The sequence below is a fragment of the Phallusia mammillata genome, chromosome 2 (genome assembly GCF_965637545.1).
Source record: "Phallusia mammillata chromosome 2, kaPhaMamm4.hap1.1, whole genome shotgun sequence".
NCBI classification, from domain to species: Eukaryota; Metazoa; Chordata; class Ascidiacea; order Phlebobranchia; family Ascidiidae; genus Phallusia; species Phallusia mammillata.
In genome coordinates, this window is record NC_137253.1 from 28,483,841 (window position 1) to 28,511,774 (window position 27,934).

Here is a 27,934-nt window from a genome sequence, read left to right on the forward strand (position 1 = left end):
TCTGCGGAACCTGAGAAGTTCATATTGGAAAAAAAAGTTGGGTGCGTTACGGTTGGTTCGACGACAAACCCTAAGGAACAAAAGGAAACTAGACAAACGGTAACAGGCACAGTGGACGAAGTGTGTAACATCCCAAATCTAATTTTAACGCATACGGGGTAAGCGGGTAACATATGCTCGACATTTTAAATTTGTCCGCGTTGGTATTAATTCTACATCAGCACAGATCGTGTTAATCTGTACTACATAGGTACGTGAAACGGGACATCCAAACCGCTCTGCTTCGTAGTTGATAATAAGTGCTCGTACCAATACATGACGCTGGCGAGAAAACAGCATGCACTAAACAGAATTTATTGCAGAGTGTCACAATAAACTTAAAGTAGAGAAAGCTTGTATTTTGGGGATTGAGATTTTGTCAAATGTTATCTGATATCTTGGGTTGCCAGGACTGCAACTTTTACCATACAAGATATTAAATCGTGTAAATACATTTTAAGCTCATCTCCGGATTTATAAAATTACCCTTGGATACAAAATACCTGTGAATTATATCATTTATTTTTACTTTTTAAACATCGTAATTCGCTGCATTTACTTTTTTGTGATCGTGTTGACTCGTCACGTTAAACAAACCCATTTCAAGTGGGCAATACGGTAAACAGGAACTGCTTAATGGTCGAATGGTTAGGAAAAACAGCTGGTACATGCGGTAATTGGCGAAACTAACTTCTCGCTCCCCAAAATAGATACCCCATTCAAAACCGCCGTTGCTTACCCCAACAAAGTCCATGGTATACTGACGCAAATTATACAAAAACGGTTACCATTAAAACATTGCGTAATGTTGTCGAGGATTTGGTTTAACTTACCGCCCTAGCATACAGTGACTAAATCGAAATCCACGTAAGGCCACTAATTTTGGTTACAATCACAAACCTGCAATGATTCTCACTCACGTTAAGAATACAGCAGGTCCAGAATTGACAATAACGCAAAAAGCTTGGATGTCACTTTGGTACAGGGATGGACAATTAATTTTTAAAAGGGGCTACATAACACAAAAAACAGGCAAATTATACACTGTCTATTATGCAACCCTTTAAGCCAGCGTGTGTAAACCATGGCAGTAGCGCCAATCGGCGGGCGTTTTGTAAAACTAGATTGGCCGCTAGCTGTGTTTTTGACGAAAACTTTATCACTTTAATAAAATAAAGGAAAAGGGAAAAATAAATGAAACGATTTGTATGTTCTGTTATAGCTTCAGCTATTCTTACCTGCAAAATCGCCACATCTATTTCTTATTGAATAATATGTCTGTATTCATCCAACACAGTGCGTTATTGGACCAGATCCGTATTTTACTGTACAAAGCAGACAATTTTTTTTCTCTAAAAAATGATATTCTGTCAGCAGTAGTATTTAATACCGAGCATTGTTTCATCACTCAAATCACTGTTTAAAGTTGATGAAGCCGAAATGCACAGAAATGTCCCCTTATTTCGCAAACGTTTCCACTGTCTATCCAACTCACGTTGTTTACATTAAAGAATCTACGGAACACACAAAACAACCGTTTGGCAGCTAATTGGTGTATTGTTCTTTTTTGGTCAAATGTCCAATTAATTGTATTTTCATTTTTATTATTTTTTAGCAAAGCAATACTCTCTCTTGTAATGTACAGTTAATAAGACCAACAAAGAACCACAATCACTTGTGTATACATAAGTTCAACCAATTTACTTTCCGCCCAACTTTGATACCACTGGCAGAACAAAGTCTTACCCGAAACGAACAAAATTCAAATCCGCAAAGGGCGAGTCAATTAAAATTACATACCCCATCCTATAACATCTCATAAAAATACAAACGCCATCCAATAGCAGCAACAGCTCGGTAAATGAGTAAAAGTTACATTTTGTTGTAAGTCCGAACAAACTTAATTTCTCACCACGCGATGGCGCAAGATATTATAAAAAAAAACGAAATCATCGGCAAAGAAAAATTGACGTAGATACCGATAGAAATAACCAATAGGGTTAGGTCTTCACGTGCTTGTTGCCCAAAAATTAGCATTTAATAATACGCCTGTATAGTACCCAAGACCTGTTGAATTTTAAAATGAGTGTGCCGTGATCGCTGAAAACTTGCGTGCTTTCAGTTATAATTTGTGTTTATCTTTACTTTCCAAAAATAGTAACAACCCACCGACGGTTTAAAAGGCCTGCAAACTATTTTTGTATCAACCATTGTAGCGTTATTGAAGTTATAAATGCTTCGTGGATGATTTTGTTAATCACCCTCGAATTTGGCTTAAAAAATCGTGTGTCAATAAAATACAGTATGGAAACGAATCTTTGTTGGTTTACTGTTCTAAAAGTGTTTTTTTTTTACATTTTGCGTGATTAGTGAAAAAAAACAGGTTGTTGTTTGATTCGCGCCTTTTTGCGTACCATTCGCAAATTTTAACATAAAATTAAGTATTTCAGCGTTGTACAGGCGCTCGTGATAGGGACCTTGTCGGTTTTATTGTGCTAAAATATTACTGTTGTTTCCTTGGTGGGTTTCAAGTTTCGACTGACATAAAAACGAGGTGCCGATCACTTTCTGTGACCTTTAACATGTATAGCGTGACAAAGCTGAAACGAACAGGAGAATGAGAAACAAAACGGTTCCGTCTTTTTGTTTAAGTGTGATCTATTGTGTGCATTTTAAATATGTGTGGGAGGTGAAGCACTGACGTCAACTTCATTTGTGTTGTTGTAAGGGGCCCATATTTGGTAAAACTATGCTATGGTGTTCGTTTAGTGTGCGTTGCCCTAAACGGATTGGTAACATAATGATGTAACCTCTTTCGTTGTGTATTCTGTGTCAACATCGACTTATTTACTAGCATAACTTGCTCCGAATAGTAATGATAATTGTTAAATTGATAAAATTTGGTTACACGGACATGTTTAATTGCTTAATTAAAATGAATACATAGACTTGTTTTTTGAAACATCACGCACAACAACCTTTATCAAACTGATGTAACATGGCGGAATTAGCCATGATTGGCCCGAAATCTGAAAATGAGCAGTGACAACTGTACTGTATAGCATTATGAAGTGTACGGGAACTGAAACGTACACAAAGGGAAACAGAATCGCCTGGATTGCGGTCGGTTTGACGCAAAACCCAAAGGAATAAAAGGAAATTAGAAGCCTTTGCACAGGCCACAGAATCAAATCTAACGCCCGAAGGTCTTCGTTTCATTTGGTTCAATTAAGGTGAAGAAGGCATGATATTTTGATAGGTTCATGATAGGTTTACTATTAAAACGGGGGTAGCCCTGCTGGGCGTAAACAGTTTTTAAAATTCTTTTAAAACACACATTTGCAATTAAACACAATCTTGTTTTAGTCCGAGTAATGTCGCGAACGGTAACAGTCACAGTAGACAAAGTGTGTAACATCCAACACTTAATTTTAACGCATGTAGCGTATCAGACGTTCTATATTTTAATTTCGGGCGCGTCGGTATCAATTCTACAACATTTTTGTGTTATATGTACTACACGGTTACGTGAAAGGGGATTCTGCATGTATCGAAATGTACCCGAGCGACAATGTCATCTGTTTGTCCCTTATCCAAGCCTGCACTTCCCACTCAGCGTTGTACATGCGCTCGCAATAGGTAACCTTGTCGATGTTATTCCTTCGCGGATTTCAAGTGTCGACTAACTTACAACATAGGGTGCCGATCACGTTCTAGTTTGTCATCTGAAATGCAACAGGATATATACATCTACACACAATTATAATGCAAATGTTCATCTTTCCTTCTATTCGAGATATGAAAGTAATTTTTAAATTTCCTAATATGTGGAAACTGTTAACAGCTTTTTTATGTCACAAAATTTATTGTTAGGAGTCGATTTTCTCTGTTGCCGTGTTTGTCCGTTATTTGTTCAGCTGTTCGTTGCCACGCACTTTGCGCTGTCAATGGTTATTTGCGCACTCGATCTCGTGTTGTATAATGTTTTTGTTGGCAAAACGAAGTGCCGATCACTTTCTATTTTGTCATCTGAAACTTAGCAACGGGACAAATACATATCATAATCTGTTTAATGCTGCTTTGTCTGTCTTGTAATGTGATATAAGTTTTTGTTGAAAAGATTATGGCAACAATTGTGATGTAGTCAGCCATGTTAACACAAAGGACGAGAACAAAGATTATATCGTTGGCACATCGTTTTGAAAAACATAATTTAGATCTTGCCTGTGGTTTTAGATCTTGCCAAGTGTTTTAACTTTAACAAATTTGTGGGTATACCGAGCTGTATCATCGAAAAAGATTGGAACAAAGTGAAATTTGTTAAATTATGTGTCAACATGACATAGTTACGAATAGAAAAACATGGCTGGTATGTACAGAAATGTAGTTTGCTTAATTTTTTTGTCTTTTTGTTGACCCAATGGCAGTCGCACAAAGAAATACTCCAACTCCAACTGCACCTCCAGTAACTCCAGCCAAAACTACCAATGCCACCATCGTAGCAAGACCAACGCCACCACCGCCGCCGCCGCCATTGTTGTAGTTCATATTTTGAATGTAAATCCTGTTGTCAGCCATTGTCACAGTGTTTCTTCTGGTAAAAAGAAACGAAACCAAATCAATGCATTTTCCGCCAACATTTAGGACCTCACCAGCCTAAGAAACAAACTTATCTTGTCAAATGTAGTGCTGATGAGATCACAATTTCATTTTTTCGTTATTTTTTTAGAACATGGTTCTTTACATACAATAAACAAACGGCTTAATTAAAGCATACTAACATACAAAGTTTCCTGAAAAATATGTGATGAAAACTTTGAGCTGCTACTTGTATAGCACACAATCAAATGTTAATTAATACATAGTTTCATTTTATTGCCTAGAATGCGTTGCTGGCAAACTGGGGTTTTAATGGAGTTTTAATATGAGTACAATTGTCCTGACACCAATAGTTAATCGTTAATGTCATTAGTTCTGCTTATTAAACAATATTGTTTCTTCCTGTTTGCAAATTTTATTAGTATGAATGGAGGAGTTGGTGTGTAAACGTATATTTGAAAAAGAAAAAAAGACTGATAATGGAAGTGAATCCTTATTGGTCAGAGATGCGCAACAATTTAAACAAATTCTTCTACCCCGTGGCAGATCGCAACGATAAATTACCTTCTTTATCAACTAAGTTACTACAGTATATTTACCTGCAAAAACATGCTTTATACTCCCCGGTTGAAAACCATTTTTTAAAAGCTATCAAATGTTAGGTGAGATGGTTTACCCTAGTCCCCAACAGCTGTTTGTGCAGAAACGAAATTCAAAAATTGCAAATTGTAAGATATGTTCGTGTGACTGGTCGTGTAATAAAAAGGTCGTCTGTCGCAATTGCTTCTCTTGGTTAACGTAAAAAAAGTTACGAAATCTGTGAAGATGTTTTTAATCCGGCAAGTTAATTTGAGAACAGACACGTATGTACGTAGAAAATAACGTGTGACATATTGAACGGTTCTGTATCGTTAATTCAACAGTGTTTCGTTTGGGTTTTCTCGCATACATTACTTTTGCTTTTCTTTTTTAAGACTGTTTTGGTGGTGTTGTACGTTTTGACGTGATACATTGCATAAACACAGTCGAACATACTACATGTAAGTACAATTTTGCATTTTTGTGTGTAATATTTTATTTTGTAAATACTGTATTTGCAAGCATGGTTTATAATCAAAGCTTTGATACATGTGATTTTAAAGCGTAGAACAAAACATTGTAAACATGGTATAATATTCCTTTTCCTCACCAACAACAGGAGGGTATATGCAATGTCAGTACCACGAGATGTGACACAAAAAACACATTTTTTGTTAAGTTGTTGTTTCTGTATCTAAAGTCTTTCGAGTTCGATGTTTTTTCTTTGACGGACGAGAGGCCAATTTATCACGGCATAACAAGCATTTGATTAAGTGTTAAGTCACGCACAATTTTGTGCTTCCAAAGTTGAAATTACTGTGAACATGGTGGACCCATGTTTAGTATTTACAAATACAAAGCCTCCAAACTTGTAATGTTGGGAGAACGGTCCGTGTAAACCTAAGCAGTAGCGTGGCTTGTGAGCGTTTAGTCAAATAAGATTGTCCACAAGCTTGTGTTTTTTGGCGAAATATTTTACTAAGAATTGTAATATTTACCAATTTTAAAAATTTTACGTATCCGACTACGAAAAATCGGAATATTAAAATAAACGGCCGCAATGGCACTAACGAAAGTTGTAATCGTACAAAATGAAATAATTTAGTTGTTTATTTTAAACAATCTAAATTTACTTTAACTGCTCATTGACTGCTTAGCGAATCCCATGTTGCGAGGCTTTTACAATCCCCTGACTACTACGAACCACACACGGCGAATACATTCAGAACTCTTTAATTGTTGTTTTAGGTGGGGGGACATGAAATTTTATTCGAGTATGTTTTGTACCTGCGACGAAACCAAACAGCGTTTCCTTTTTAAAAGCTGTCTCTCATACATTGCTCAAGCTTTTAAATTTTATACACTGGATTGGTTGGGTTGTACGCTATGACATGCACAAACACTAAAACAATATGTCATCAAATAAGAAAACTGACACTGAGTTGAAAATTGAGCACCAGTCAAAATAAAAACTTTGATTACATGCGAAAAAATAACAACAAAATTTTAAAGTGGGCTACATTTAATACAATAAATGCTCCTCTATAGTGTATTTACACTTATAAAATGCTTAAAAATATTTAAGCACACAGCACCATTGATTTAAGCAAGCTTTCGGCAGTTCCGTTTTACACTATGCGTTTGTGAAGCTATTGTAAAGCTGGACATAGAAATTCAACACAATTAAACAGTACTAATTGCAACTAAAACATGTCACTGAATTGTGCAATCGTCACGCCTTATTTTCGTACTAAATTCTAACATTGGTTTTTGTCTTCTCTTGATTTCTGCACTCTCGATTTGAAGTTGTTCTCGTCGATGAAGTAACTCGAATTGCTTTTCCTGTGCTGCAGAATGGTCTTGTCTTCTTCTTTCTTCCAAGACTAACTCAGCTTGTTTTATCTCGAATTGTTGTTTTTGCTTCCGTTCCTTGGCTTCCAGCTGATATTTATTTATTTTTAATTTGTTCAATTCCGCCTCTTGTTGTGTTTTTTCTCGCTCCATCATGTAACCAAGGATCATTTTTGCAACTAAATAAATGACCACGGCAGCAAGACACATAAACAAAGCATAGTTACTAATCCCAAGAAATAATGATCCAAATGTAGCAACAAAGGCGTCGCCCATTTGCATGTTGCTTTTCTCCTACTGCCCTTTTGCTTAGATTGTAGCAACAAGAATCGGCAAAGTTTTAACAATATAGTTTTCAGTTTCAGTAGTATTTACAATAAGATGTCTAAGCATTTTCTGCGAAAAGTCAACAGTCACGTGAAGCGGTTTTACACCATGTACCAACAACTGTGTTGTGTTGTATTACAGTTCACATGTAAGCAAACCCAAGTCAGCTTCAATACGACGAGTCATGCGAAACCAAGGTTAAACCTTATGTTGGCCGTTATTGCATTTTTTGCATTTAAAATAGAGGAGACACATTTTTCTGCTCGGCAGTTGAATTAGGACCATAGTGTTCTGTGGTTTAACATTGTTGAGTAAACAACACGCGAAGTGTATGTAAAAAAGGATTCTTGGAAGATTTTTATTTCCATTTCATACCGAGTGTGTGTTTGCGCTCACATTAACATCAAAATCAAGTGGCTGATGTTCAAGCGAGCAGTTTTTCATCATTTTATTAAAATCGTATTACCTACAGTTTCAGTCCGAATACATGGGCAATTTAGATCGTTTAGTCAAGTTCAGTAATGGCAACAACTGTGTTGCAAGTTATGACTAAAGAGAGTGTATAAACATAGTACAACATACTACATTTGAGGAAAATTTTGTATATTTATGTGTAATATCTTATTTGTGTAAATCACGGTTTTTGCAAATGCGGTTGACATTCAATGCCTGATTACATGTGAATCAAAGCGCAGAACAAAACATAGCAATCAAGCTAGTTTTATATATTGATTGGAGTCATGACATTTTGTTAGTCTGTTGTGACTAGAAACACGTAATTTTGCAGTTTGGTGTACCAAACCTTAAATTTGTACATTCCATCCTTAATTGGTACAACGTGTTACTTTAATGAACACGATATGTGGAAAGATTGTCATCTTTGTGGAATCGCTCTGAACCGACTATATCTGTTTGCAAATGTCTGAAATGTTATTTTGCCAGGTACAAGGTCAGTGTTGCACTTGTTTTCTTCTGGGAGCAGTCTGTATAATAAACTTAAGGTTTGCAGAGATGGTTAAATTCCACGTGAACATGTATTGTGTGCAAGTCGCTTTGTGTATGATTTTCCATTGTGTATGTCGTCTTGATTTTCAAGCTGTCAATCAAACTTTCGGGCCTAAACGGGCTTCACAAAAACAACTCCGTTTCAAGGTAACTTGACATCAGCTGGCAACCTTTGTGTATTTGGTTTGAATTATGACAATAGGACTCCTCTGATAAATGGAGCCATAGCAACGTACAACCAAATATAATCAGTTTTACCGTGCTGTACCAAACTTTGTTATAACTTAACACTTAGATGGCTTTGTTTAAGTTTGTTCATTTTCTCTGTTTCTTGTAAAGTAAAGGCTTAGTTCGTTACTAAATCAGCTTATATATCTGGTTAAAAAACGAGGTTTTAACTTCAAGTTGAAAAGAAACTTTACAAAAACTGGCAACCTGATAAACGACATATTGATAGGGATGGTTTAGTAATATGGCTTGTGCATGTCATCTAAGTCCAATTAAATTTCCCCTATGTTATGGTAAAACTTCATGCTTGAGTAACAACACGTGCAAGTACTAAACCACAAACAAATGTAACTAACAATCTGTGTCGCAAAATTTCTGTAAACAAGTAAGGTACTTCATTTTTGGTATTTATTCGACTCTTAAAAACAGGTGAAGCTAGCGATTGATTGAAATTGTGTTAAACTTGTAATCACATCACTGCATCTTGCATTTTGTTTTTCACAACCAATCAGCGTATTTCGACATTATTAGGAAGTCTTATTAGGTTTCTTGTGTATTTGTTTTGAACGGTGGGCGACAGAAAACGGGTAATGAATGAAATCACAGCAAACCACAGGCAAAGTATAAACATTTAGGCGTCGTCGCAACCGAAACAACACGTCTTTTAAATGAGCAACTTTGTATCACATTAGCGTTTCTTTTCACAGCAAAGTTTTCGCAAACATTTAAATTCAAATAAATATTACAATAGATTAAAAGCGACAACATGTTTGACATTTAAAATTTATTTATTTAAACTAGCCTACTTGCTTTCTTGCCTGCTAAAGCATTTTACACTACATGTTTATTTTTAAAGTGCTGTGCGTCCCTTAAAATACTAAGTTCATTCCTTTATCTCACAAACAACAGAAGGGTGGATGTTATATCAGTGGCTCCAGATGGGGTTCGTTTCTTGTTGTGTTCGATAAGCTGATCCCAAGCTAAAACACATTTTGTTAAGTTTTGTTTCGGTGTTTCGAGTGAAATGATTTGCTTAAAAAGCCGAGAGGCTAATTTATTACAGCAATCCAAACAGCTGATTACATCTGATAATAAAATTACTGTGGACCGTTGTTCAGTATTTACCATCTAGAAACGACCACAGATATGTCATAATAATAGTAATCTCTTGTAACGTTAGATGGTCTGTCCCTCAATGCCTTATATGTAACCCTGTAGCTCAGCGCGTGTAAACCTAAGCAGTATCGCCATCTTCTGGGCGCTTTGTAAAATAAGATGGTCCACAAGATTGTGTTTTTAGCGAATAGTTTACTATTTTAAACAAATGATACCAAAGGGGGCAAATAAATAAAACAGTTTGAAAATCATATTAAAGCTTCAGATATTCTTACCTGCAAAATCGCCACATCTGTTTCTCAACGAATAATGTGTCTGAACTCCTCCAACACAATGCATTGATGGATCAGATCCGTCTTTAACTCTAAAGTAAAACATGATTTTTATTTCTGGGAAATTCATTTAGCAGTTTTTAATGCAGATCAAATTGTTTGTAGCATAGGCACAGTATCAATAAACATCTTTGAATTGCAATCTGGTTAGATTAGATTCTTTGCTGTAAATTGATCAAGCCTAAATGCACTAAAATGCCCCTCGAAAGTGAAGCTAAAAGATCTCAGTCGTTCAACTCATTTTACTCAAAACCTTTTAGAGACTAAAAATTTCACCCAAACCCTTTAAGTGATATATTTAGATTCTTTATGACAAAACCATACAGAAGACAATCAGATTTTAACGCTATATATGTCATTTTAACATAATTAATGGACTTTGGGTTACTAAGCTCCCTTACCACACAGAACAGTAACTTTAGTAATGATGGCCTATCTGTTTTTTATAACCGTGCAAAGGTGTGGGACACGAAGTCTACACTTACTTGATGCCAGGACAAAGAGCAAACGGATAACCGAGAGAGTCGTATTTGCGAAGCTCGATAAAGCCCGGTGTAACATTTCTGATGGAGTCCGACATTTCGCCTTTGATGAACTTGGCTGGGGAAGATATACTCGGAAACTTAGACAAGTCGTGAGTCTGGTAATTCCCTGCAAAATGTATCAATCTTGTTAGAACGGGTGTCTAAAATATTTGTAGAGAGAGAAAAAACAAACAGAGAGAGAGAAAGAAAATAAAGTGTGGACTAAGATAGTTGCAGGGCCCTCACATCGTAAAAAACAGCTTGATCATTTTTACAGAAAAATACCTCCCATAAAGAAAACTACAACAAAAAAGAGCAACTGATGAAGCAGTAATTTTCCACAAAGAAAACTTTTTCTTACCGAAACATCCAACCAACTTGGCTAGCATGCTTCGTAACGTGCTGGATGTAGGATTACCACTGCTGCTCCTACAGGCAAACGACAATGAATATGTGCAAAAACGTTTTAGAAATTAAACAGGCAATTTTATTGCAAGAAGAAAAACAAAACTGTTAGTTTGTCCCCCAGGCACATTCAGTCTCTTACTTGGGAAATTCGGTGTAACCGACCATAAACCTTTGCATCTCGCTGGTAAGGTTCAAATATGAGACGAAGGGTTGGGTGTTGTTAAATCGATTCAATGGTGTCCTTGTATCCCACAACTAAAAACAATACCACGAATAGTAGCTTTGAATTCATAGAAGTATTTTTCATCAACAAAAGCACATCGAGATTTGTCAAAATATATTAATTTTTTTACACAGCAATAAAGAAAGAATCCTGCCTCAACCATCTATGACATAAATATGCAAAACCGGGAACGTATTTCAAAGTTATTCAAATACTTTAAGCTTGTAAAGCAACTTTAAGATTTATTTCGATGTTTTTTTCCATTGTTGAAATTGTTGTAACCTTGTTCAAGTGTAAAACTTTACTATGCAATGCAAACCGAAGTGCAAAATACAGACTCCTTTTCTGTGCCGTATTGTTTGGCGGTTTTGAGCAAACACGTTTTGTGATGGTTTCCAGAAACGAAATTGGCTCGTATAAATCTTGAAGTATTTTGTCTGCATTTACTTAACAAACTCGTTCTAACCTTTGAGCTTCCAACGACGAACACCAGACTGCAGTTTGTCGTGCAAGTGTATTGATATTGCATTGAAAAATCGCTATTTGAGAAGTAATATGGATACTTGCTTCTGGACGTTGATGCTGATGTGCGAGTCGTCTGTTTGAAAAGATTAAGTTTTCATGAAATTAAATTTCAGCCTTTGGTGTTAGAAAATTAAATTACGTGATTTAAAAATTGAAAATTAATAATTTTTGGAAACTAACAAGCCCCCAATTATCTTTGACCAATTGAGCGAACAAATTAAATGTTCTTTTTCCAGATAAATGTTAATAATAGCGTTTTTTAACTTGAACTGCTGTAAGAAGATATTCCTACCATATATAGCCCAAATGTTACGTAAAATAGACATTTTCCTCACACAAAACGTAGACAAGCTTTCAAATGTAGATAAATTGTATCCATCAAGTTAATTTGTAATTCATTCTAATTGTTTAGGGATTTTACAATGACTGAACAGCATGTGACATTTGATACACAGCCAAACGATTTTTTTGCGTCCTTCGAATCGCGTCGCGGTGTGACGTTAATCGACGTCATAATGATCACGAGTTTCTACGCCCGAAAACGGCTAGTCTGAATTCGTCGGTTTGTTTTCAGACCATTGTTATAGACCCTTGGTTTCTGGGATAGTAGTTCATCACAAACTTTTCCAGACTGATTAATTATCGCCAAAGGAGTCCATGTCATGTTACATGACAACTCTTTTTTAGGTGGAGCTAAATATAGCGTTTAAAGACAAATGTTTGGGAATTTTTTGATGACTATTCGTTTCCGTTCGAAAAAAACTTGATTTTAAAATTAAAATAGCCGGATATGTTTGGTGATTATTGCCTTATGTGCTTTGACGTCATGTCTTAATGGTTAATTATTTTCCATTAAGTGGCATCACTTTACTGACATCATACTAGAAAAAAAAATCTTTGTGTCACTGTTTCTGTGCGTAAAGTGTTGTATTTTTATCGAATCGTGGACTTTTTTACCTGGAATGACTCTAATAAAGCATTTACTTGGGACCTTACAGCTGCACGTTTAGAGGCAAAATTTGTTTTGATTTTTTGCTACCTACCTTAAACAGAATACTTTTGATAGATTTGTCTTCATTTCCGACCCAAGCCAAGATTGTTCGAGGTCCTGAATCACTCACTGATACATTGATTTGACTTGATACACTGTAACACATAGACAGAGAGATAAGAATGTATCAATCCTAATCGTTATTGCAATTTTAAAGCATTGCTCAACTGCAGGTTATGTTCATTATATTGTGCGACTATTGATCAAACCATCTGCCACGGTTAGTTAATCTAGAGTTTGGAAATGTTTACTTTTTAAAACGATAGAAACGCCTAAGTTCCACAAACAAATTGCCTTGGTGAGATTAAGGGTTTCATGTTGTCAGGCATACTACATTTTACTCATATATTTACGTTATGGTCCGCAATATTGTGTTTAATATTTTACTAATGCATACTTGACATATTTTCCACCTTCGATCTTCACAAACTCTCCCCCATTGACATTGATGAAGAACTGCAAAAGCGGGTATCAATTGACTATTACAGTTTGTGTATTACATAATAACGAATCAGTTAATCGCAATAACATCTCACATAATAACCGGGCAATTACCGGTTTACGCTTGTTAAGGCGGCTTTAGAAGGTCAACATTATGTTTTATATAACTTGAATATTGATTTGTAGCAATTTGACCTGCAATTGTAGCTCGAAAGCTTACGACATAAAACTTTATTTTCGGGTTTATAGAATGCTATGAGGGCACAATTTTTGTTGTTTAAATTTGTCTGTATGTCCGTTATTATTACTTACCTCTTCTTCTGTGGGTCGTTGCAAGTTTGGTTCAGATGTTGTTGTCAAAGGAATATCAGTGGGTCCAGGGCGCCGGATTGGTGGCCTCGGTCTTGATGGTCGTGGTCTTGATGTTGATGATCGATTGTAAAAAGCCCAGTTGGTTTTGAAGCAGGGCAGAAATTGACCTTGGATACCTGGAATAGTAAACCAATGTCATGTTGTGCAAAACAAATACTTTTGTGTATGACAGAAGTTAGAGAAACTAATAATGTTTCTCAATTTGGAGGTCACAAAGATAATGTCTTTAAGAGGAGTTTTTGGATTTTGTTGACGTGAACAAAAAGTGTGATACTTGACATGATTCGAAAATAGCCACGAGTTTAACGGTTATCCGAAATATATGAAAGCTGACTGTCACATTGACATTTGATTTCAACTACTACATATATGCATGAAATAGTTTTGAATACATGGTCACCGTTTTGGAATCGCAAGCAATAAAGTTGATCTAAAGGAAACGTTATTTACCGTTGGGTAGCAATCGTTTCAGGGGAGCATAGTTGGAGTAAAGACTTTGCAAGGTTGACCCATACTTCGCGAGAAAGTTGCTGTCCGTGTAATACTTGAAAAAAGCAGAGTCGCCGATTGTTGATAGCATTGCATCGTTCGGGACATGCCAGATCATCATGTTTGAACCCTGCGTGTAGATAATGGCGTTAAAATATATACAAAGCAGCAGCTTAGTAAAGTTAGAAATCCCACAGGCCTTCTAAGTGGTAAATTCCATATACCACAAAGTCGGTGCTATAACTAAGCATTTCTTAAGATTAGGCCTTTGGTGGAGTTTAAGAGACCTACATCCAGAACAAAGGTTTTTTATCACAAGCTTTTCACTAAACAGTTAAAATATTTGATGATTTGACAAAGCAAATAAAACTTGACTTGATTGACTTGACCATTTATATAAAAAAGTGAAATTTCTCTAATGAAGACTTAAATTTATTCCATGTTTAAAACCAGCATTGAGTGCAAGGAAGGTGCTTACCGGAACAGAGTAGTAGGCTTTGCTTTTGTAATCTGCGCTCGTAGCCGCACTGGGTTCGCCGAACGTCACTAGGTTCTTCCAATGTTGAAAACCTTCAGAAGAATAACTTCCCGAGTTAACTGGGTCCGTTCTTTGCGATCCGTAGTAGTAGTGGCAGTAAACACAAGGCACTGGGAGCAAATGATCCTACGTTGAGACTTGGTCAATCTCTCACTAAATGCCTTGCACGCATGAACCAGTGGAAGGGTAAACTATGTAGCGCCAAGCTGTTTTTTTTTGTAAATTTTAACCTACATTTATGCGATATTGTTTTGTTTGTTGTACAAGTGTCGCAATTAATTTTAGTTGAGATGTATTCTTTTGGGCAAGTTCCAATCAATCAATTGAGTATGATGATGTCTTTGAGGCTTTACAAATAAGTGCCTTTTAAATGTTTTAACCACCAGAATAGGGTCATTGTAAGCGTGTTACAACGTTTTTCACCAACACCACCAACATAAAATTTAAAAGTTGATTTTATATCACAGGGCCGTCAACTCTATGACTTTTTCACGACCGATATGACTTTACTCGTCTTACTCCGAAAATAGTCGCAACAATCAGCTTTCAATCTGATCATTGTCATGTGCTGTTTCCGGTGCCCTTCGTTGACACTTTAGCAAAGACGCCAAAGGCAAGAAAAATCTTTGGAACCAGGTCGTGGTTTACGTCTTAAATGTTAAATGCAAATGTCTAAACTAGCCGCAAATTAATATTTTTGTCTGCATATCATGGAAATATAAACCGTGGCTAACCAACAACAAATAAAACGTCCAATGTGCTACAACTTGAATTTGAAAATCACCCAAGGGTTACTTTATTCACTTCTTCGTGACAAGGAAAGGCATTTAAGTTCAAATAAAGGCTAAAGTTGTTTGCTTCTAAAAATATCTTTCCTCTTGACACTGACCGTTTGACGAACTCCTGGACGAGGAAGACCACATGTCTCCAGATCCACATCTATGTGTTATGTCATCTTCGTGTATGGACGAAATCATGGTCCATCCTCCCCCAGCTGCTGTCATTTCACAATAAACCTGTCAACAAAGAGAAACAATGTTCTGCATTTTCAGAGTTTAAAGAGGAATATTTAAGCTGAAGCAACTACATTAGTTACTGTGTTCAAATTTTCCTGTTACCGCAGCTTACACTGTGCTTTCAAATTGGGTTTACATTTAAATGATAATATGAAAAAGTATTTTTGCGCGGTATTTAACATGTAAGCTTTGTCGTTTTACCATCAATCACTTGAGTTTGTGTCCCAGTGTTAATTTCGAGTTCAGAGGGGAATATTTAGGCTAAAGCAACTTCATACTTTTCAGTTTGTCCAAATTGCTTGTGAAAAAAGGAAACCAATTAACAATGCAATTGCATTAACCACCAGACCAACATGACATATTATTACAGTTTAAATGATGCTGTGAATTTACCCTTTGTAACATTGAAGTCGGTTTGTTACCTGAAAAGGCTTCATGGTCTTGTCGGGCTGTATTGTGACGATTCCTGAACTAGTAATGCCTTGTTTCAAGGCGTCAGCACAAGATTTTGGGTAATTTTCACTCATTCCCCCAGTTTGTGAAGACGAACCACCGGTACTCATGGTTTGTTGCATATTCTGGGACTTTAAATCACATTTGTTATACACATGAACAACAATATTTGGATTTATTTTACAAAAATGCTTAAAACCTCAATGATATAATCTTTTGAAGCTCATTGATTATATGTTATTGAAACGGAAGGTGTAATGGAATTTTAATGCCACTAAAGGTCATGTACCCTAAATATTTACCGAAGCTATGCCGAAAGCCAGGACCAGCACAATGAGGACAAACACAAGTCCGATAAACAACCATTCTTTGAGAGTGCAGGGAGTTCCACCACACTTCTGCTGTGGTCGTTTCATTTCTAATCATGAACGAAACATGAAAGGTTAATTCCAATCTAAATAATTCAACAAAGTCTACTCTTGGTAAATTTGACGTAACTTTAGTATTAATACTGGCACGTTTAAGTTTTGCTCGAAATTACTTGCATATCAACACAATTTTAACATTTGTGCCTACATGTTTGCAAATTTAAAAACTTGCCGCGATTTAATAAACCTTTAATTGTGTAAACATAATTATTAGTAAAACTCGCAAAAAGAGCGTTCGGGACTAATGAAAACTATTAATTTCAAAACAAAAGATCACAAGTTCTTGCATTCTAACCGAAGATAAATGGTTAACTTTCTCTTTAACTCGGTATTTTTAGAAGTACGTTTATATTTATGCTAAAACTATCTTAGATATAAGTTTAAAAAATTAAAAAAAATAAGTTTCCAGTGGTAAAAAAGCCTCAAGTAAAAACCTAACATTTGGTACTCTTGCATAAAGAGTTTATACAAACGAAAAAATGATTCCGGAGTCAAAAACGCAAACCTGTTTGTGGACGTTCGGTGTTTGTTGGTGCGACGTCTTCATCAAGGGTTTTGTATTTCATGGATGAGGGGGTCAAATCGTAATCTCCTGACGAGAAGCCGTTTGAAGTCATTGCGTCCGTTGCTTATAACGTCAACCACTCTCTCGTCGACTAAATCAGAAATAAGCGACAAACATCCAACAGTCGTGCAGAAATACGACGCCTTATGATGTATTTCCGCCAGAAGCGCGAACGCAGCAAATCGTGATGTTTTGTGATGTATTTTCGTGAGCCTTCAAACTCAAAAGAAACTGACGCGCTTTGTCGGCGCTCTAAAAAACTCCCGATTCTTGTTTTAATGACCGCAGTCTGCAGCAATTGTAAACTCCCCTGCGAGGCTGGAACGAATTTTACGACCGTTAGAAAAAGTGCCTTTGAACACGATTTTCAGACAACAACACCACACATGGTTTTCAGCTTATGCTCCGTTTTTTTACTGAAAAAGGTTTACCAACGTATCACTACGTTTCAAACCTCGTCCAAAAATAACGTTGCTTTAATTGATTAAAATTATTCCCATCCATCAAATAGAAAAGAACATTTGAATTAAACATGAAAGCAAATGTTATCATAGAGACAGTTGTGTTTTTACACGGACAGACGCTTTTGTTTGTCCAACTTTTTCTAGTTAAAACGATGTCATCTGCAGACAGCCGTACATGTGGAAATGACGTCAATGGGTAATTAATCATGCCGCGCGTATGATTGCGTAACGCGAAATTTGACAAACAGGGAATATAAAATTAGCAGACCCTTTTTTCCAACGTATTTAGCCACTATGCTCAGTTTCCTACAACAAAGGTTTTTACACCACATCGAAACATTGTTTTAGTGCTTCTTCCGTAGGTTTATTAGTGACACAGTTGAATCAATTTTATGTCCATTTTCAACACCAGTATACTTTTAAAACGAAACAGTTTAGCCATTATTGTAAAGGATTTGCGTTTTTGCCGAATAAGCAAGGGTACAAATAAGTTTATGTTTTTTCATTCAACGTCACTGTACTAGATTAAAGTCCCTTACCTCCTGTTAATGCCTTTACGCTTTTTTTATTGTTTGATGCAAATTTATACAGATTGAGTCCCCTTTCCTAAATCCCGTTGTTCAACCGCAAAAATGTTGCGCCAGTTTAAATTCAATAAAGCTTACAAGCTGAATGTTGTGCGGAAATGCATTTTTTCTTCTCATTTCAATTTAAAACATCATTAGTCCCCGTTTAAAGTCACACCAAGGTTTAGGTGCCAAATGGCCTGGTGTTTTACACTTAAATGGGAAGATAAAAAGCATTTCCGCACAATGTTCAGCTAGTAAGCTTCATTGTTTTGCTTTTGAAATCATTAATTTCTGGGCACAAGATTCTGGTTCTTTTTGGAACCTTCTTTTCATACATGTTGACGGCACAACAAGATACCGATCTCTAGCGCTACCATCAATTAGTGGTTCAGTTGTGATTGTAACTAACAAATACCCCAATGATATTTAAGGGGTTAAAAGTTGTACAGTAAACCATGTGTTTGTTTTGTTTTATTCAGGTATGTTCTTATGTCTATATATGGAGTTAAAGGGTGAACAAGAAGTGCCCTTTCCTGCAAGTTAAATGCAAATCAGGTAAGACAATTCAATAGCAAATAAACTAAAACCGAAAACGCGACTTGGTGATGTCACAATGCCCGGATGCCAAAATGTTACAAATCGTGCTTGTTACTCGAAGGTTTGTGCACAGATGTGACCAAATATGATGCACGTGCAAAGTTGTGGCGTAAAATATGAAGTGCTTGCAATGCTATTTTTTGTCATAATTTCCGTATCTGTGCTGGGGTGAACAAGCTGGTTGTAAAAAGCAAGTTCTGTTATTCTTACTGCATTTGCGCTTTCCGAAAATCATTTTATCATTGTGCTTCAGATTTTGAAAGTAGTACGGTTTTTGTATTGATTTTCAAAATCGTGTGTTTTAAAAATGCCTGCTTATAACCCAGTAACAGATGAAGTATCTGTTGAACCTGTCAGGGCTGTCGAAAATCATCCGAAAGGTTGGTAGCTAAATAATTAGAAACCATTTTCCTTTGAAAAGATTTAAAATTATTTTCAGATTCAAAGTTTCAGAGGAAATGGTGGACTATCAACATTCCCGTCATAGTGATTATTCTTCTTGTCGGTTTGGCAGCTATTACTCTGGCTTTTGGAATATCCATAGTAAGTCAAAAACGTTTTAATTTCATACAATTGCTTGACAGCTCGAAGTTATTCCAGCATGCGTTTGGGATCATTAACAAAATTCTTAGAGAAGAGTCGACTGTTCCAATTGTGTTTGTGTGTGCAGATTTCCAAGAACCCGACAAGCGACACGAAGAGTGCCGCTTTTGCTTCGGCTCCATCAGCACAGGACAGAGGTAAAATGTGTAAACTACCGTACTGTTATAACAGTAAATAACACCAAATGTTCAAACATTACAGTGTACCCTGAGTCTTGTATGGACGCTTTAAAGAAGGGACATACGATGTCCGGAATAGTTATGCTCCAACCATCCCCAACTATAGACCCGTTTGAGGTAAAAAAAATTGGTTTGTATACATTGATACAAAGCACAAAGTGATCCGATCACTAATCACTCGTACCTGGGTCAAACCCGACGCAGAACAATTTCTTGGCGTATATTGGAATGCTTGGGAGACGGACTCGAAGCGTTGGTGTTCTATGTATTTTCTTATCAAGCTCTTTTTAGACCTACTGCGACATGAATTCAGTAGGAGGAGGTTGGACGCTGATTGCATCTATCCATGAAGATGACATTAATGCTGATTGTAACCACAATGACATGTGGTCTTCCCCATCTGGTTACAGTTCACCATCAGGTTAGTTTGCATAACGTTTCAACGTTGCGTGGTTTTAAAATCTGCCCGAAATCCAGAAATGGCATATTTCGCGTTTTTTACATGTTTGCAAAAAATGGTTGTGTAACTCTAGTGCAGAAACTAGCCGCAAAAAATATTTGAAATATATTTTTCCCGCAATTCTAAAAAATGCGTATTTTGTTGTTCCAACAGATTTACACTATGCGAACTGGCTAAATATGAAAACTTTTGGAGATGTAAATGCTGCCACAAATGAAGATTTTAAATGCTCAGCCTACTATAGTGTTAAGGTAAATCTGATTTTTATGTAGGTTTTAATACAATATTTGCTTTGGTTAAACAAACTTTACATTTACAACCGTTTTGGCTTAAGCTTGTGGTGTTAGATAGTCAGAAAGTAGTGTATTTAAACCTTTAAAAGAAAATATATATTTTGTGTTTGGTTGTTATTTTGGGAACTATCTTCTGACATATAAAATAACACTTGGGCCAGAGGGTTTTTTAACGTAATATAATGAACCTAATCAGTTAATCAATATACCTTTTGTACACTGTTTAGTAAAAATCGAGGATTTATTCCTTTGTTAATATACATCAATGTCGTAAAAGAAGACCCTCTGATAAACCCAGTTTTTCTTCTAGGCGTCGGACGTGATGATTTGGCATGTTCCAAACAACATAAGGTTGTCGCACATAAACAAGGAGGCATTTTTTAAGTATTACACAGATTCGCATTTTCTTACCAACTACGGATCAAACCTGCAAGCATTGTACACTCAACATGCGCCGTTGAAAATGGCCTACCCCAAACGTAAGGCGATGTAAAGCAGATACACATAAGATGAAGGACGTATCCTATGAAATCGCTTTCAAAAGTTTATTAAATCTTGTTTCAATAAAACTGAAATTCTTTAACATCTTAAAGGGTTGTGTAGTAACTAAATTAATCTGGAACATTCTAAACATTAAGTATTGCTTGATGCCAGGGTATTTTCAATCTACTTCATTGTAACATATTGCGGTTGGTCATATTAGTACTTCTGACATATCAATACAATTATTCTTCGATTATATGGTCTTGTTGGAACCACTCTTTTAATTCAAATAAAAAATACGTATAATTAAAAATCGAAAGTGTTTTGGTTAAACAATTCTATTACATTTAACGTCGCTTTCAAAATATCAAAACGTAAGATATAAGATAGTTTTGTCCCAATTAATTAAAAAAAATTACATGTTTTATACCTTGTAAGTTTTTAGCTTATTTTCATCTTATAAAACTGATCCTAAGGCAACTCAATAACCTAATTGCGATTTTAAAAATAACGATTTTCGAATAATCAAAGCAACTCTGTAATATTGCCGTATCAGAAGACACAACTAGGAAAATCAGTATTAAAAAAATTGAAAATATATAGTAAAATAAGAAGGAAATCGCACAACGTGAGATGTTTTTATGAACTTACAACCAAATTTGGAAAAAAAATCATCTTGTTTTAGACATGTCCCACGAGTTGAATCAATGTGTGGTAAATACCAACTGGACATATCCGAACTATCCTTCTTACTGTAGCGTATGTTTGTCACCTCCGAATCCAACACCAAATAACCTTGTTTGGACTGACGAGGTAAGTCAACTATTGCTTGCCAGACACGTAGTTTCGTTTTCGATTGGTTTTCCTTATTAGTGTCATGACACCAGTGTGGGGAAAAGGGGTTTTAGTAACCGCTCTAAATAAAGTTAAAACAATGACTACGCGTTTTTAATATAAATGTAGTTAAACAGTTTTAAGTTTTAATAAAAAACAAATTGCCTGCGATGTAGAATAAAACGTATTCATTTTTATAAACAGACGTTTCGACAAAAACACGTGTCACGTCAGTGAAAATATAATGTATTAGCGGAAACAATTGTTGTTTTGTCTAACTTGTTTGTGTCGAATCGTCTGTTTAATAAAATGAATACGTTTTATTCTACATCACTGGCAATTTGGTTATTATTAAAGCTACTATTTCAGCCCGGGTCTTGTGTATCTAAGTATTAAGTTTATTTGACAAAGATAAAACTCATCATAAAACTTAGGTGTTTATTCAAGTAAATGATGACAGCATGATCGCACTTACAAAAAGAACACCAAATAAGTAAGTGTATTTAAAATATATAACTTGGTCAAAAAATACCATTTGCGTATTTTCCTGTTTAATGTGCAGACTATATGAACAAGTTGAAATTGTAACATATCAAGAATCTCTTCCATTTACCACACTGGCTTTCATCGACAACACCGACAAATCCATCGAAAAGTTTACAATGAGGGTTAGTTGCTTATCCTCCGCATGCACACCGGTTATAGTCAGTGGATTTCTTGCTTACGTTTCTTTCAAGAAAAACTTATCATCAATATAATTTAAAACAATTTGCATTCGACCTGTTACTGTTTTTTTAATGAGTGATTAAAGTGTGTGATTGTTAATAGGTTACCCACCTTCATAGCTTATGTTTGTGTAGTGAAAAACATAATTTAGTTAATGCCTCTGAAAGTCTTTGAAATTTGAATGTAGGACAGCTATCAATAACTATTGTGTTAAATCACGATTTTTTTCATATTTTCGCATGTGTGATTTGTGAATAATCAATCAGTTACGCAGAATAAAAAGTAAGAAATCATATTTTTTAGATTTTGCGGAACGATTCCATCGTCGCGACTAACTCTCGTATGGGTATCAATTCCTACGGTGGTTTTGATTTTCGCTTCAAATACATGTGTGACAAAACTGTGTGCAGAATCCTGTTTTTCGTCACCAGTCCCCAGGTAAGGTTGAATACGTATGCATCATCCCTTGTTGTCTTATGTGTCAACCTAAGTCCAATTAAATGTCCTTACTCTATGTCTTTATCGCTTAAACCACAGCAATCTTATACTCGAAAGCCAAAGTAAGCAACCGGATTTTTTAACACCCACTTAATCATGTTCGTGTTTAGATAAATAATTCAAAAAAATACCCTTTACTAATAACTTAAAACGAGAAGTGCCAAAAAAATCGCAGAAGGCGAAGTTCTTCTCTATCTCTCTTTTTATTTTACGGCGATATTTTTCATGTGTACCGATGTTTCATTATTCTTTTCATTAAACCCTATTTTCTGCAGGAGTGGAATTCACTGGCCCCTGCATACAATTTGGACGGATTGACGAGCGGGGTATACAATTTAACCTTAACGGCAAACATAAGACAAGTTTTGATTGGATATCTGGTTATTAGACAGTGAGTATCATGAACGCATCCGCATGTCATTGTTGAAAACTTGTTTAGTTACTTCATTTATATTGCAGTCATTTGGCCGATTAGAATAAATTGTTGCAATTAAAAGTGGAATACAGGGCTTGTTTAATTCAGTGTTCACGATACAAAAACCAAATCGTCAAACTTAGCCTAGTTATGGATAAGCTGTCGATGTTAGACGCGACATACGAGTCATTTCAGATAACGTGCGGAAAACCACAGATGACACGTTTCGGTGCACATGTAAGAACACCACAATTAAAACTCCACAGAACCTCTTCCAGAAGCGGGCTTGTGTTATAATGACCAATGTAGCACCTTATGGAGAGAAACTTCATCAGCCTTTCGCTCCAAAGAACGAAGAACTGTAGGGGTTTCATTGGCCAAAAGTTAATTTACCTCAGAAATGTGTCACGAGATAGGTGTTTAAAAAGAAAGACATAGTGGTGGTTTCGGGGCGGAGCAAGCATGTCATTTCAAATCATTACAGTTCCATAATGGAAGCGTGTTCCAGGGGCGCATTGTACGAGTTAAGCAGCGCTCCGAGCAAATTTGAAGCACGCAAGATTACCACAGCACATTGCTCCTTTAGCCAATTGACAATCAGTCGTGTCTTTATTGGTTAAAACACAAATCAAATATCCTAAAGGAATGTGCAGAGACTGTACTGCACACAACAAATCAAATATCCTAAAGGAATGTGCAGAGACTGTACTGCAAACAATTGAAGCAAGCGTTGTGCGAGCGTTTTGTACCGAACTGTTAAAGGTCAATCAAGTAGAAGGCAGGAGTCGCGTTGCACGTTTTCTGCCGGGAAACAGCCAATGATTAAAGTCGACGTTGTGTGATTGCTTGCTACGTACTCGATGCAGAAACCGTTTTAAGTGACTTAACAGTATTGTTGTCGCTTGTTCCAGTGTGCAAAGCCGACTTGGAAGAACTTGGTTCCATCAATAGTTTTAAAAAATAATTTAAACAGAGCTCTGACTTAAGGCAAAACACCTCGCTATGTCGTTTAATACGTGGAAAGCTATACAAAAATTGACGGTTTGACTAGCCTCGTTTGAAAGCCTTTTATCACCAGTAAAACGGTTGATGCTTCATTGAGCAGAAGCGGCAAAGTCAATTAAGAGAGAGAGAAAAAAGATAGTTGGAGGGAGAGAGAGAGACAATGAGCAACAGAAACCATTGGGCAATGTCTTGAAAAGGAAATAGCAAATGCAGGTACACAAGAGAATTGACCAGCGCTTTATGCAACCAAAGTGTAAAAAGAAAGCAACAATCCCCAAACAAAGAAAATCAAACGTTGAAAAAGCAATTAAACTTTTTAAATTACTGAAGACAGTTTGGTCTACAATATGTTTACAAAACAAAAATAATTTTTTTAACCAATGAAATGTGTTTTTTTCATCAATAAACAAAACAATAAATCAAGGACTTTTTACACGCAGAGCGTTCACGTCAACATATGAGAGTGCTTTAGACTCGGTGTTTCAAACAGTCATGTCCTGCTTTGGTAAGAACATCTTCATGAAACATATTTAAAGTACTTTGACTTTGCTAATTCACTTTCCTTTATTTTTGCAGGAACTAAAGTAAAGCTTGAATTGTCACATTTTCCTGCAATAACCACACCTGCCACGTTTCTAAAGGGCGGCATGACTGGTTTTACCCAAGGTGTAACCCCAGGTCATGTACAGTTTAGACAATACGACGCCCTTGGTTATCCATACGCCCTTTGCCCTGGAATCAGGTTTGGTTTTTGTTGGTGTGTATAGTATACAGTTTATAACAAGCTGACATGTGAAGCATACGAGGCAGGTAACGGTGTTTGTAATTCAACTTTCGGCGGATTATCTGCTGAGCCTGCGTATCTCAGTTGAAAGAGCACGAGTCCTGGAAAGACTCCTGTCGTGGGTTTGAATCCCACCGCTTCTCATATTTTTTTTAGCCTTCGCCTTGCCATATGGTGGTAAACGGTTGGTGACCAGCTGATTCGGTATGGCGCCTTTTAAGTATTCGAATACCCCTTATCTACAATGACAGACAGAATTGATGGCTCTTTTACGTATTCCATGACGTACTTAAAATGTTTTCAGAAATATGCTTTACCACAGAATTTACCTACTTTTTTTCACCGCGGGCCGGATAATGAAGCGCGAGGGCCGCATAGTTTTCAAACGACATTGTTAGATTGTATTGTGTTTCTCATTAACTTTCGTACCACGTCTTAAGGTGACAAAAGAAGGCCATAGTTCGCGCACTATGAAACTGTAGGTTTTGTCTGTGATATAACAAACTATCTTTGGATCCTTTCCGTGAGTTGTAATCCTAATAGACTACGAAAAATTAACCTTACATGTCGTTGCAGAAAAATTTTTGTTATGACAAGTTTAATGTTTAAATGTTGCAATAAAGTTATCAATACGATTTAAAAAAACAAAAAATACGGTCGGGTTCGAATAAAATAACCTCTCGGGCCAGACCCAGACCATAGTTTAGTGACTCTTGTTTACCACATATTAAACGTATTTTTGTACAAACAGGCTCGAACAGTCCTTATTTTGCCACAATATTTTGTAATTTTATCCTTTTACTTTGGTGCCTTCTACCCCCAGGAGGTTATCGTACCCCTGGATGAATTATTGTGTTCTCAAATAGATTATTAGGTCTTTAAGCTATTTGATCCTATATCTCGGGTTAGGTAACCGATGTGCAGCGTCAATTTCCATGCTAAACTATTCTTTCAAATATTTTTTAGAGTGACCAATGCATCTAAAACTGAGCACCATTGTGTCGGTAGAGCCCAAGCCGACTTTAACACAAAGCACAAATGTGGAGACTTTGCAGGTAAAACTGATATATTCTGCATAAATACATGTATGCTTTCACAGTATTATTGTATAGCTTGGGATAATCTCGCCGAGCACTTGGTAAAACGTCCCTCGTCGATCAGTTACAGGATCACCAACGACTTGACTTCAACCTTGCTTATCTTTGTCAGATAAATCTATAGACCTGATTAGAGGGTAATTCTCTAAAGCATGTATGTAAATACCATTTTATATGTTTTATAATTATATTGTCATTTTATATTAGTCCACTATAACCGCATATCTCTATGGTAATAATCGAACACATTTTTGACATTACATATCAATGTTTCGGTAATTCTCCGCCGATACGGCCAACCATTTCGTAAATCGATTAAAAGTATCTAATAAGCATTTCTCTGTCATTCAAATATACTTGCAAGAAAAGATGGACCTTCATCTTTTTTATCATCACTTATGATCTGTAATTTCAAGTCAACTTTTTGCAAAAACCTACTTAACGATACATTTATTTTTAGTTGTGCAAAAATACACAAATATTCACACGTTAAGACCTTTTAAGAAAGATCAGTGTTTTTATCTTCTTCTGAATAAAAGAAAACCGTGAAGACGTAACTTTAGCGCCATCGAGCAGTAGGATTTAATTTGCAAACATGACGTCCCTCATACAATAACAGTAGTTCCCTCAAGTCTTTGCTCGTGCCAAATCAACTTTATAATAGTAATAGAAAACAAAAATAAACAAATAAGGTTTTAAGCAGAATCTACTGTATACCCGCAAATTAAACTCTACGCCAGTAGCTTGCAACATACGGTCCGCGGGCCAGATCACGGCCCGCGTAAGCTATTTACGTGGCCCGTGCTGATTTTTTTCCATTAGTCCATTTCTTTATCCTTTACTGGTAACTTGTAGGATGCTGTTAATTGTGCTGCATCCTTTTAACATTGTATTACAATGTAAAGTTCACCTAAAGGTCTGTGTAGAAACTTGGGGTTATTTTTTTTCTTTACGGACCCCTAGAACCGACCCACTGACCCTTGAATCGCAGGTTGAAAATCACTGCAATAAATGATGTTTTTCATCAAAATGTTTGGCCCCCAGCAGCATCATCATAAATGTAAATTGTGATCCATTGCGATAAACAGTTACACGCCCCTACTCTGCGCAGTCAAACACTGTGTCCTGTGAAAAACAAACTTACGCTTGTAACAATATTTTCTTCATTGTACTCTTAACATGATACACGACCGAAAACTGCACGCATAAAGAAGGTTCGCACAGAGTACTTAATTACTGCGAGCACGTTGTACACATGACGTGTCATAAAGAAGCGTATCTCTGGCGCCACCATTTGTTATTGCTTAATAGCAAACTATACTTTGTGGTTTACGCGAATTTTTATCGTTCTAGGTAACTTTGGTGTATCACTGCGACGAAGAAACAGCTTCACTCAATAAGATTTAAATGCAAATCGTCAACACGCTAAAAATTTCAACAACTCATATTTGTAAGCAAATTTATTAAACAAAGCAGATCAATAAAATCAAGGTACATTACAAGCAAATTCATAAGATCTACTTATGACTACAACCATACAACCTATTGTGTTTGTTCTCGCTATTTCCAAACAGCGAAGTCACGCGATCATTAGTAAAAAATCAAGAACCGCAACGCGACTTTGTGACGTCACAACATCCGGATGCGAAAACGTATCAAATCGTGCTCTTTTTTTTTTCAAAGTTGTGACGAAAGCTTGATGGGTTTCACTGCAGCACGTACAGAGCGAAGTGGTGGAATTTTTTTCAATCAGTTTTTGTTTCAGTAAAGTGATGCAACGTCAAAGGCTGTGGTGCAATGTTAGGAAAGCAGTTGTTT

The 27,934-nt window shown here is 36.3% G+C and overlaps 2 protein-coding genes across 4 annotated transcripts; one reads left to right on the forward strand and one right to left on the reverse strand.

Moving 5' to 3' along the window:
• Positions 1-9,163: 9,163 nt before the first annotated feature.
• Positions 9,164-17,419, reverse strand: LOC145215392 (uncharacterized). The gene is made up of 15 exons (XM_080084087.1): positions 17,050-17,419; positions 16,419-16,534; positions 16,086-16,247; positions 15,537-15,663; positions 14,588-14,679; positions 14,071-14,239; positions 13,561-13,736; positions 13,205-13,263; positions 12,800-12,902; positions 11,698-11,829; positions 11,148-11,263; positions 10,962-11,029; positions 10,562-10,727; positions 10,020-10,108; positions 9,164-9,608 (listed from the first exon to the last, which is right to left on the reverse strand). Exons 1-15 carry the CDS (start codon positions 17,159-17,161, stop codon positions 9,520-9,522), a joined length of 1,776 nt encoding a protein of 591 aa, XP_079940213.1. The 5' UTR covers positions 17,162-17,419; the 3' UTR covers positions 9,164-9,519.
• A 6,714-nt stretch (positions 17,420-24,133) lies between these two features.
• On the forward strand, positions 24,134-27,608 carry LOC145214046 (intelectin-2-like). 3 transcript variants are annotated; one of them, XM_080082475.1, is made up of 6 exons: positions 24,134-24,448; positions 24,676-24,740; positions 24,812-24,977; positions 25,986-26,074; positions 26,132-26,270; positions 27,470-27,608. In XM_080082475.1, the coding sequence occupies exons 2-5, from the start codon at positions 24,728-24,730 to the stop codon at positions 26,230-26,232; spliced, it is 369 nt and encodes a 122-aa protein (XP_079938601.1). In that variant the 5' UTR covers positions 24,134-24,448; positions 24,676-24,727; the 3' UTR covers positions 26,233-26,270; positions 27,470-27,608. The 3 variants fall into 3 exon arrangements, with proteins under 3 accessions (XP_079938601.1, XP_079938602.1, XP_079938600.1); XM_080082476.1 differs by having other exon boundaries at positions 26,132-26,253; positions 27,470-27,607; XM_080082474.1 differs by lacking the exon at positions 27,470-27,608 and having other exon boundaries at positions 26,132-26,666.
• Positions 27,609-27,934: the final 326 nt, after the last annotated feature.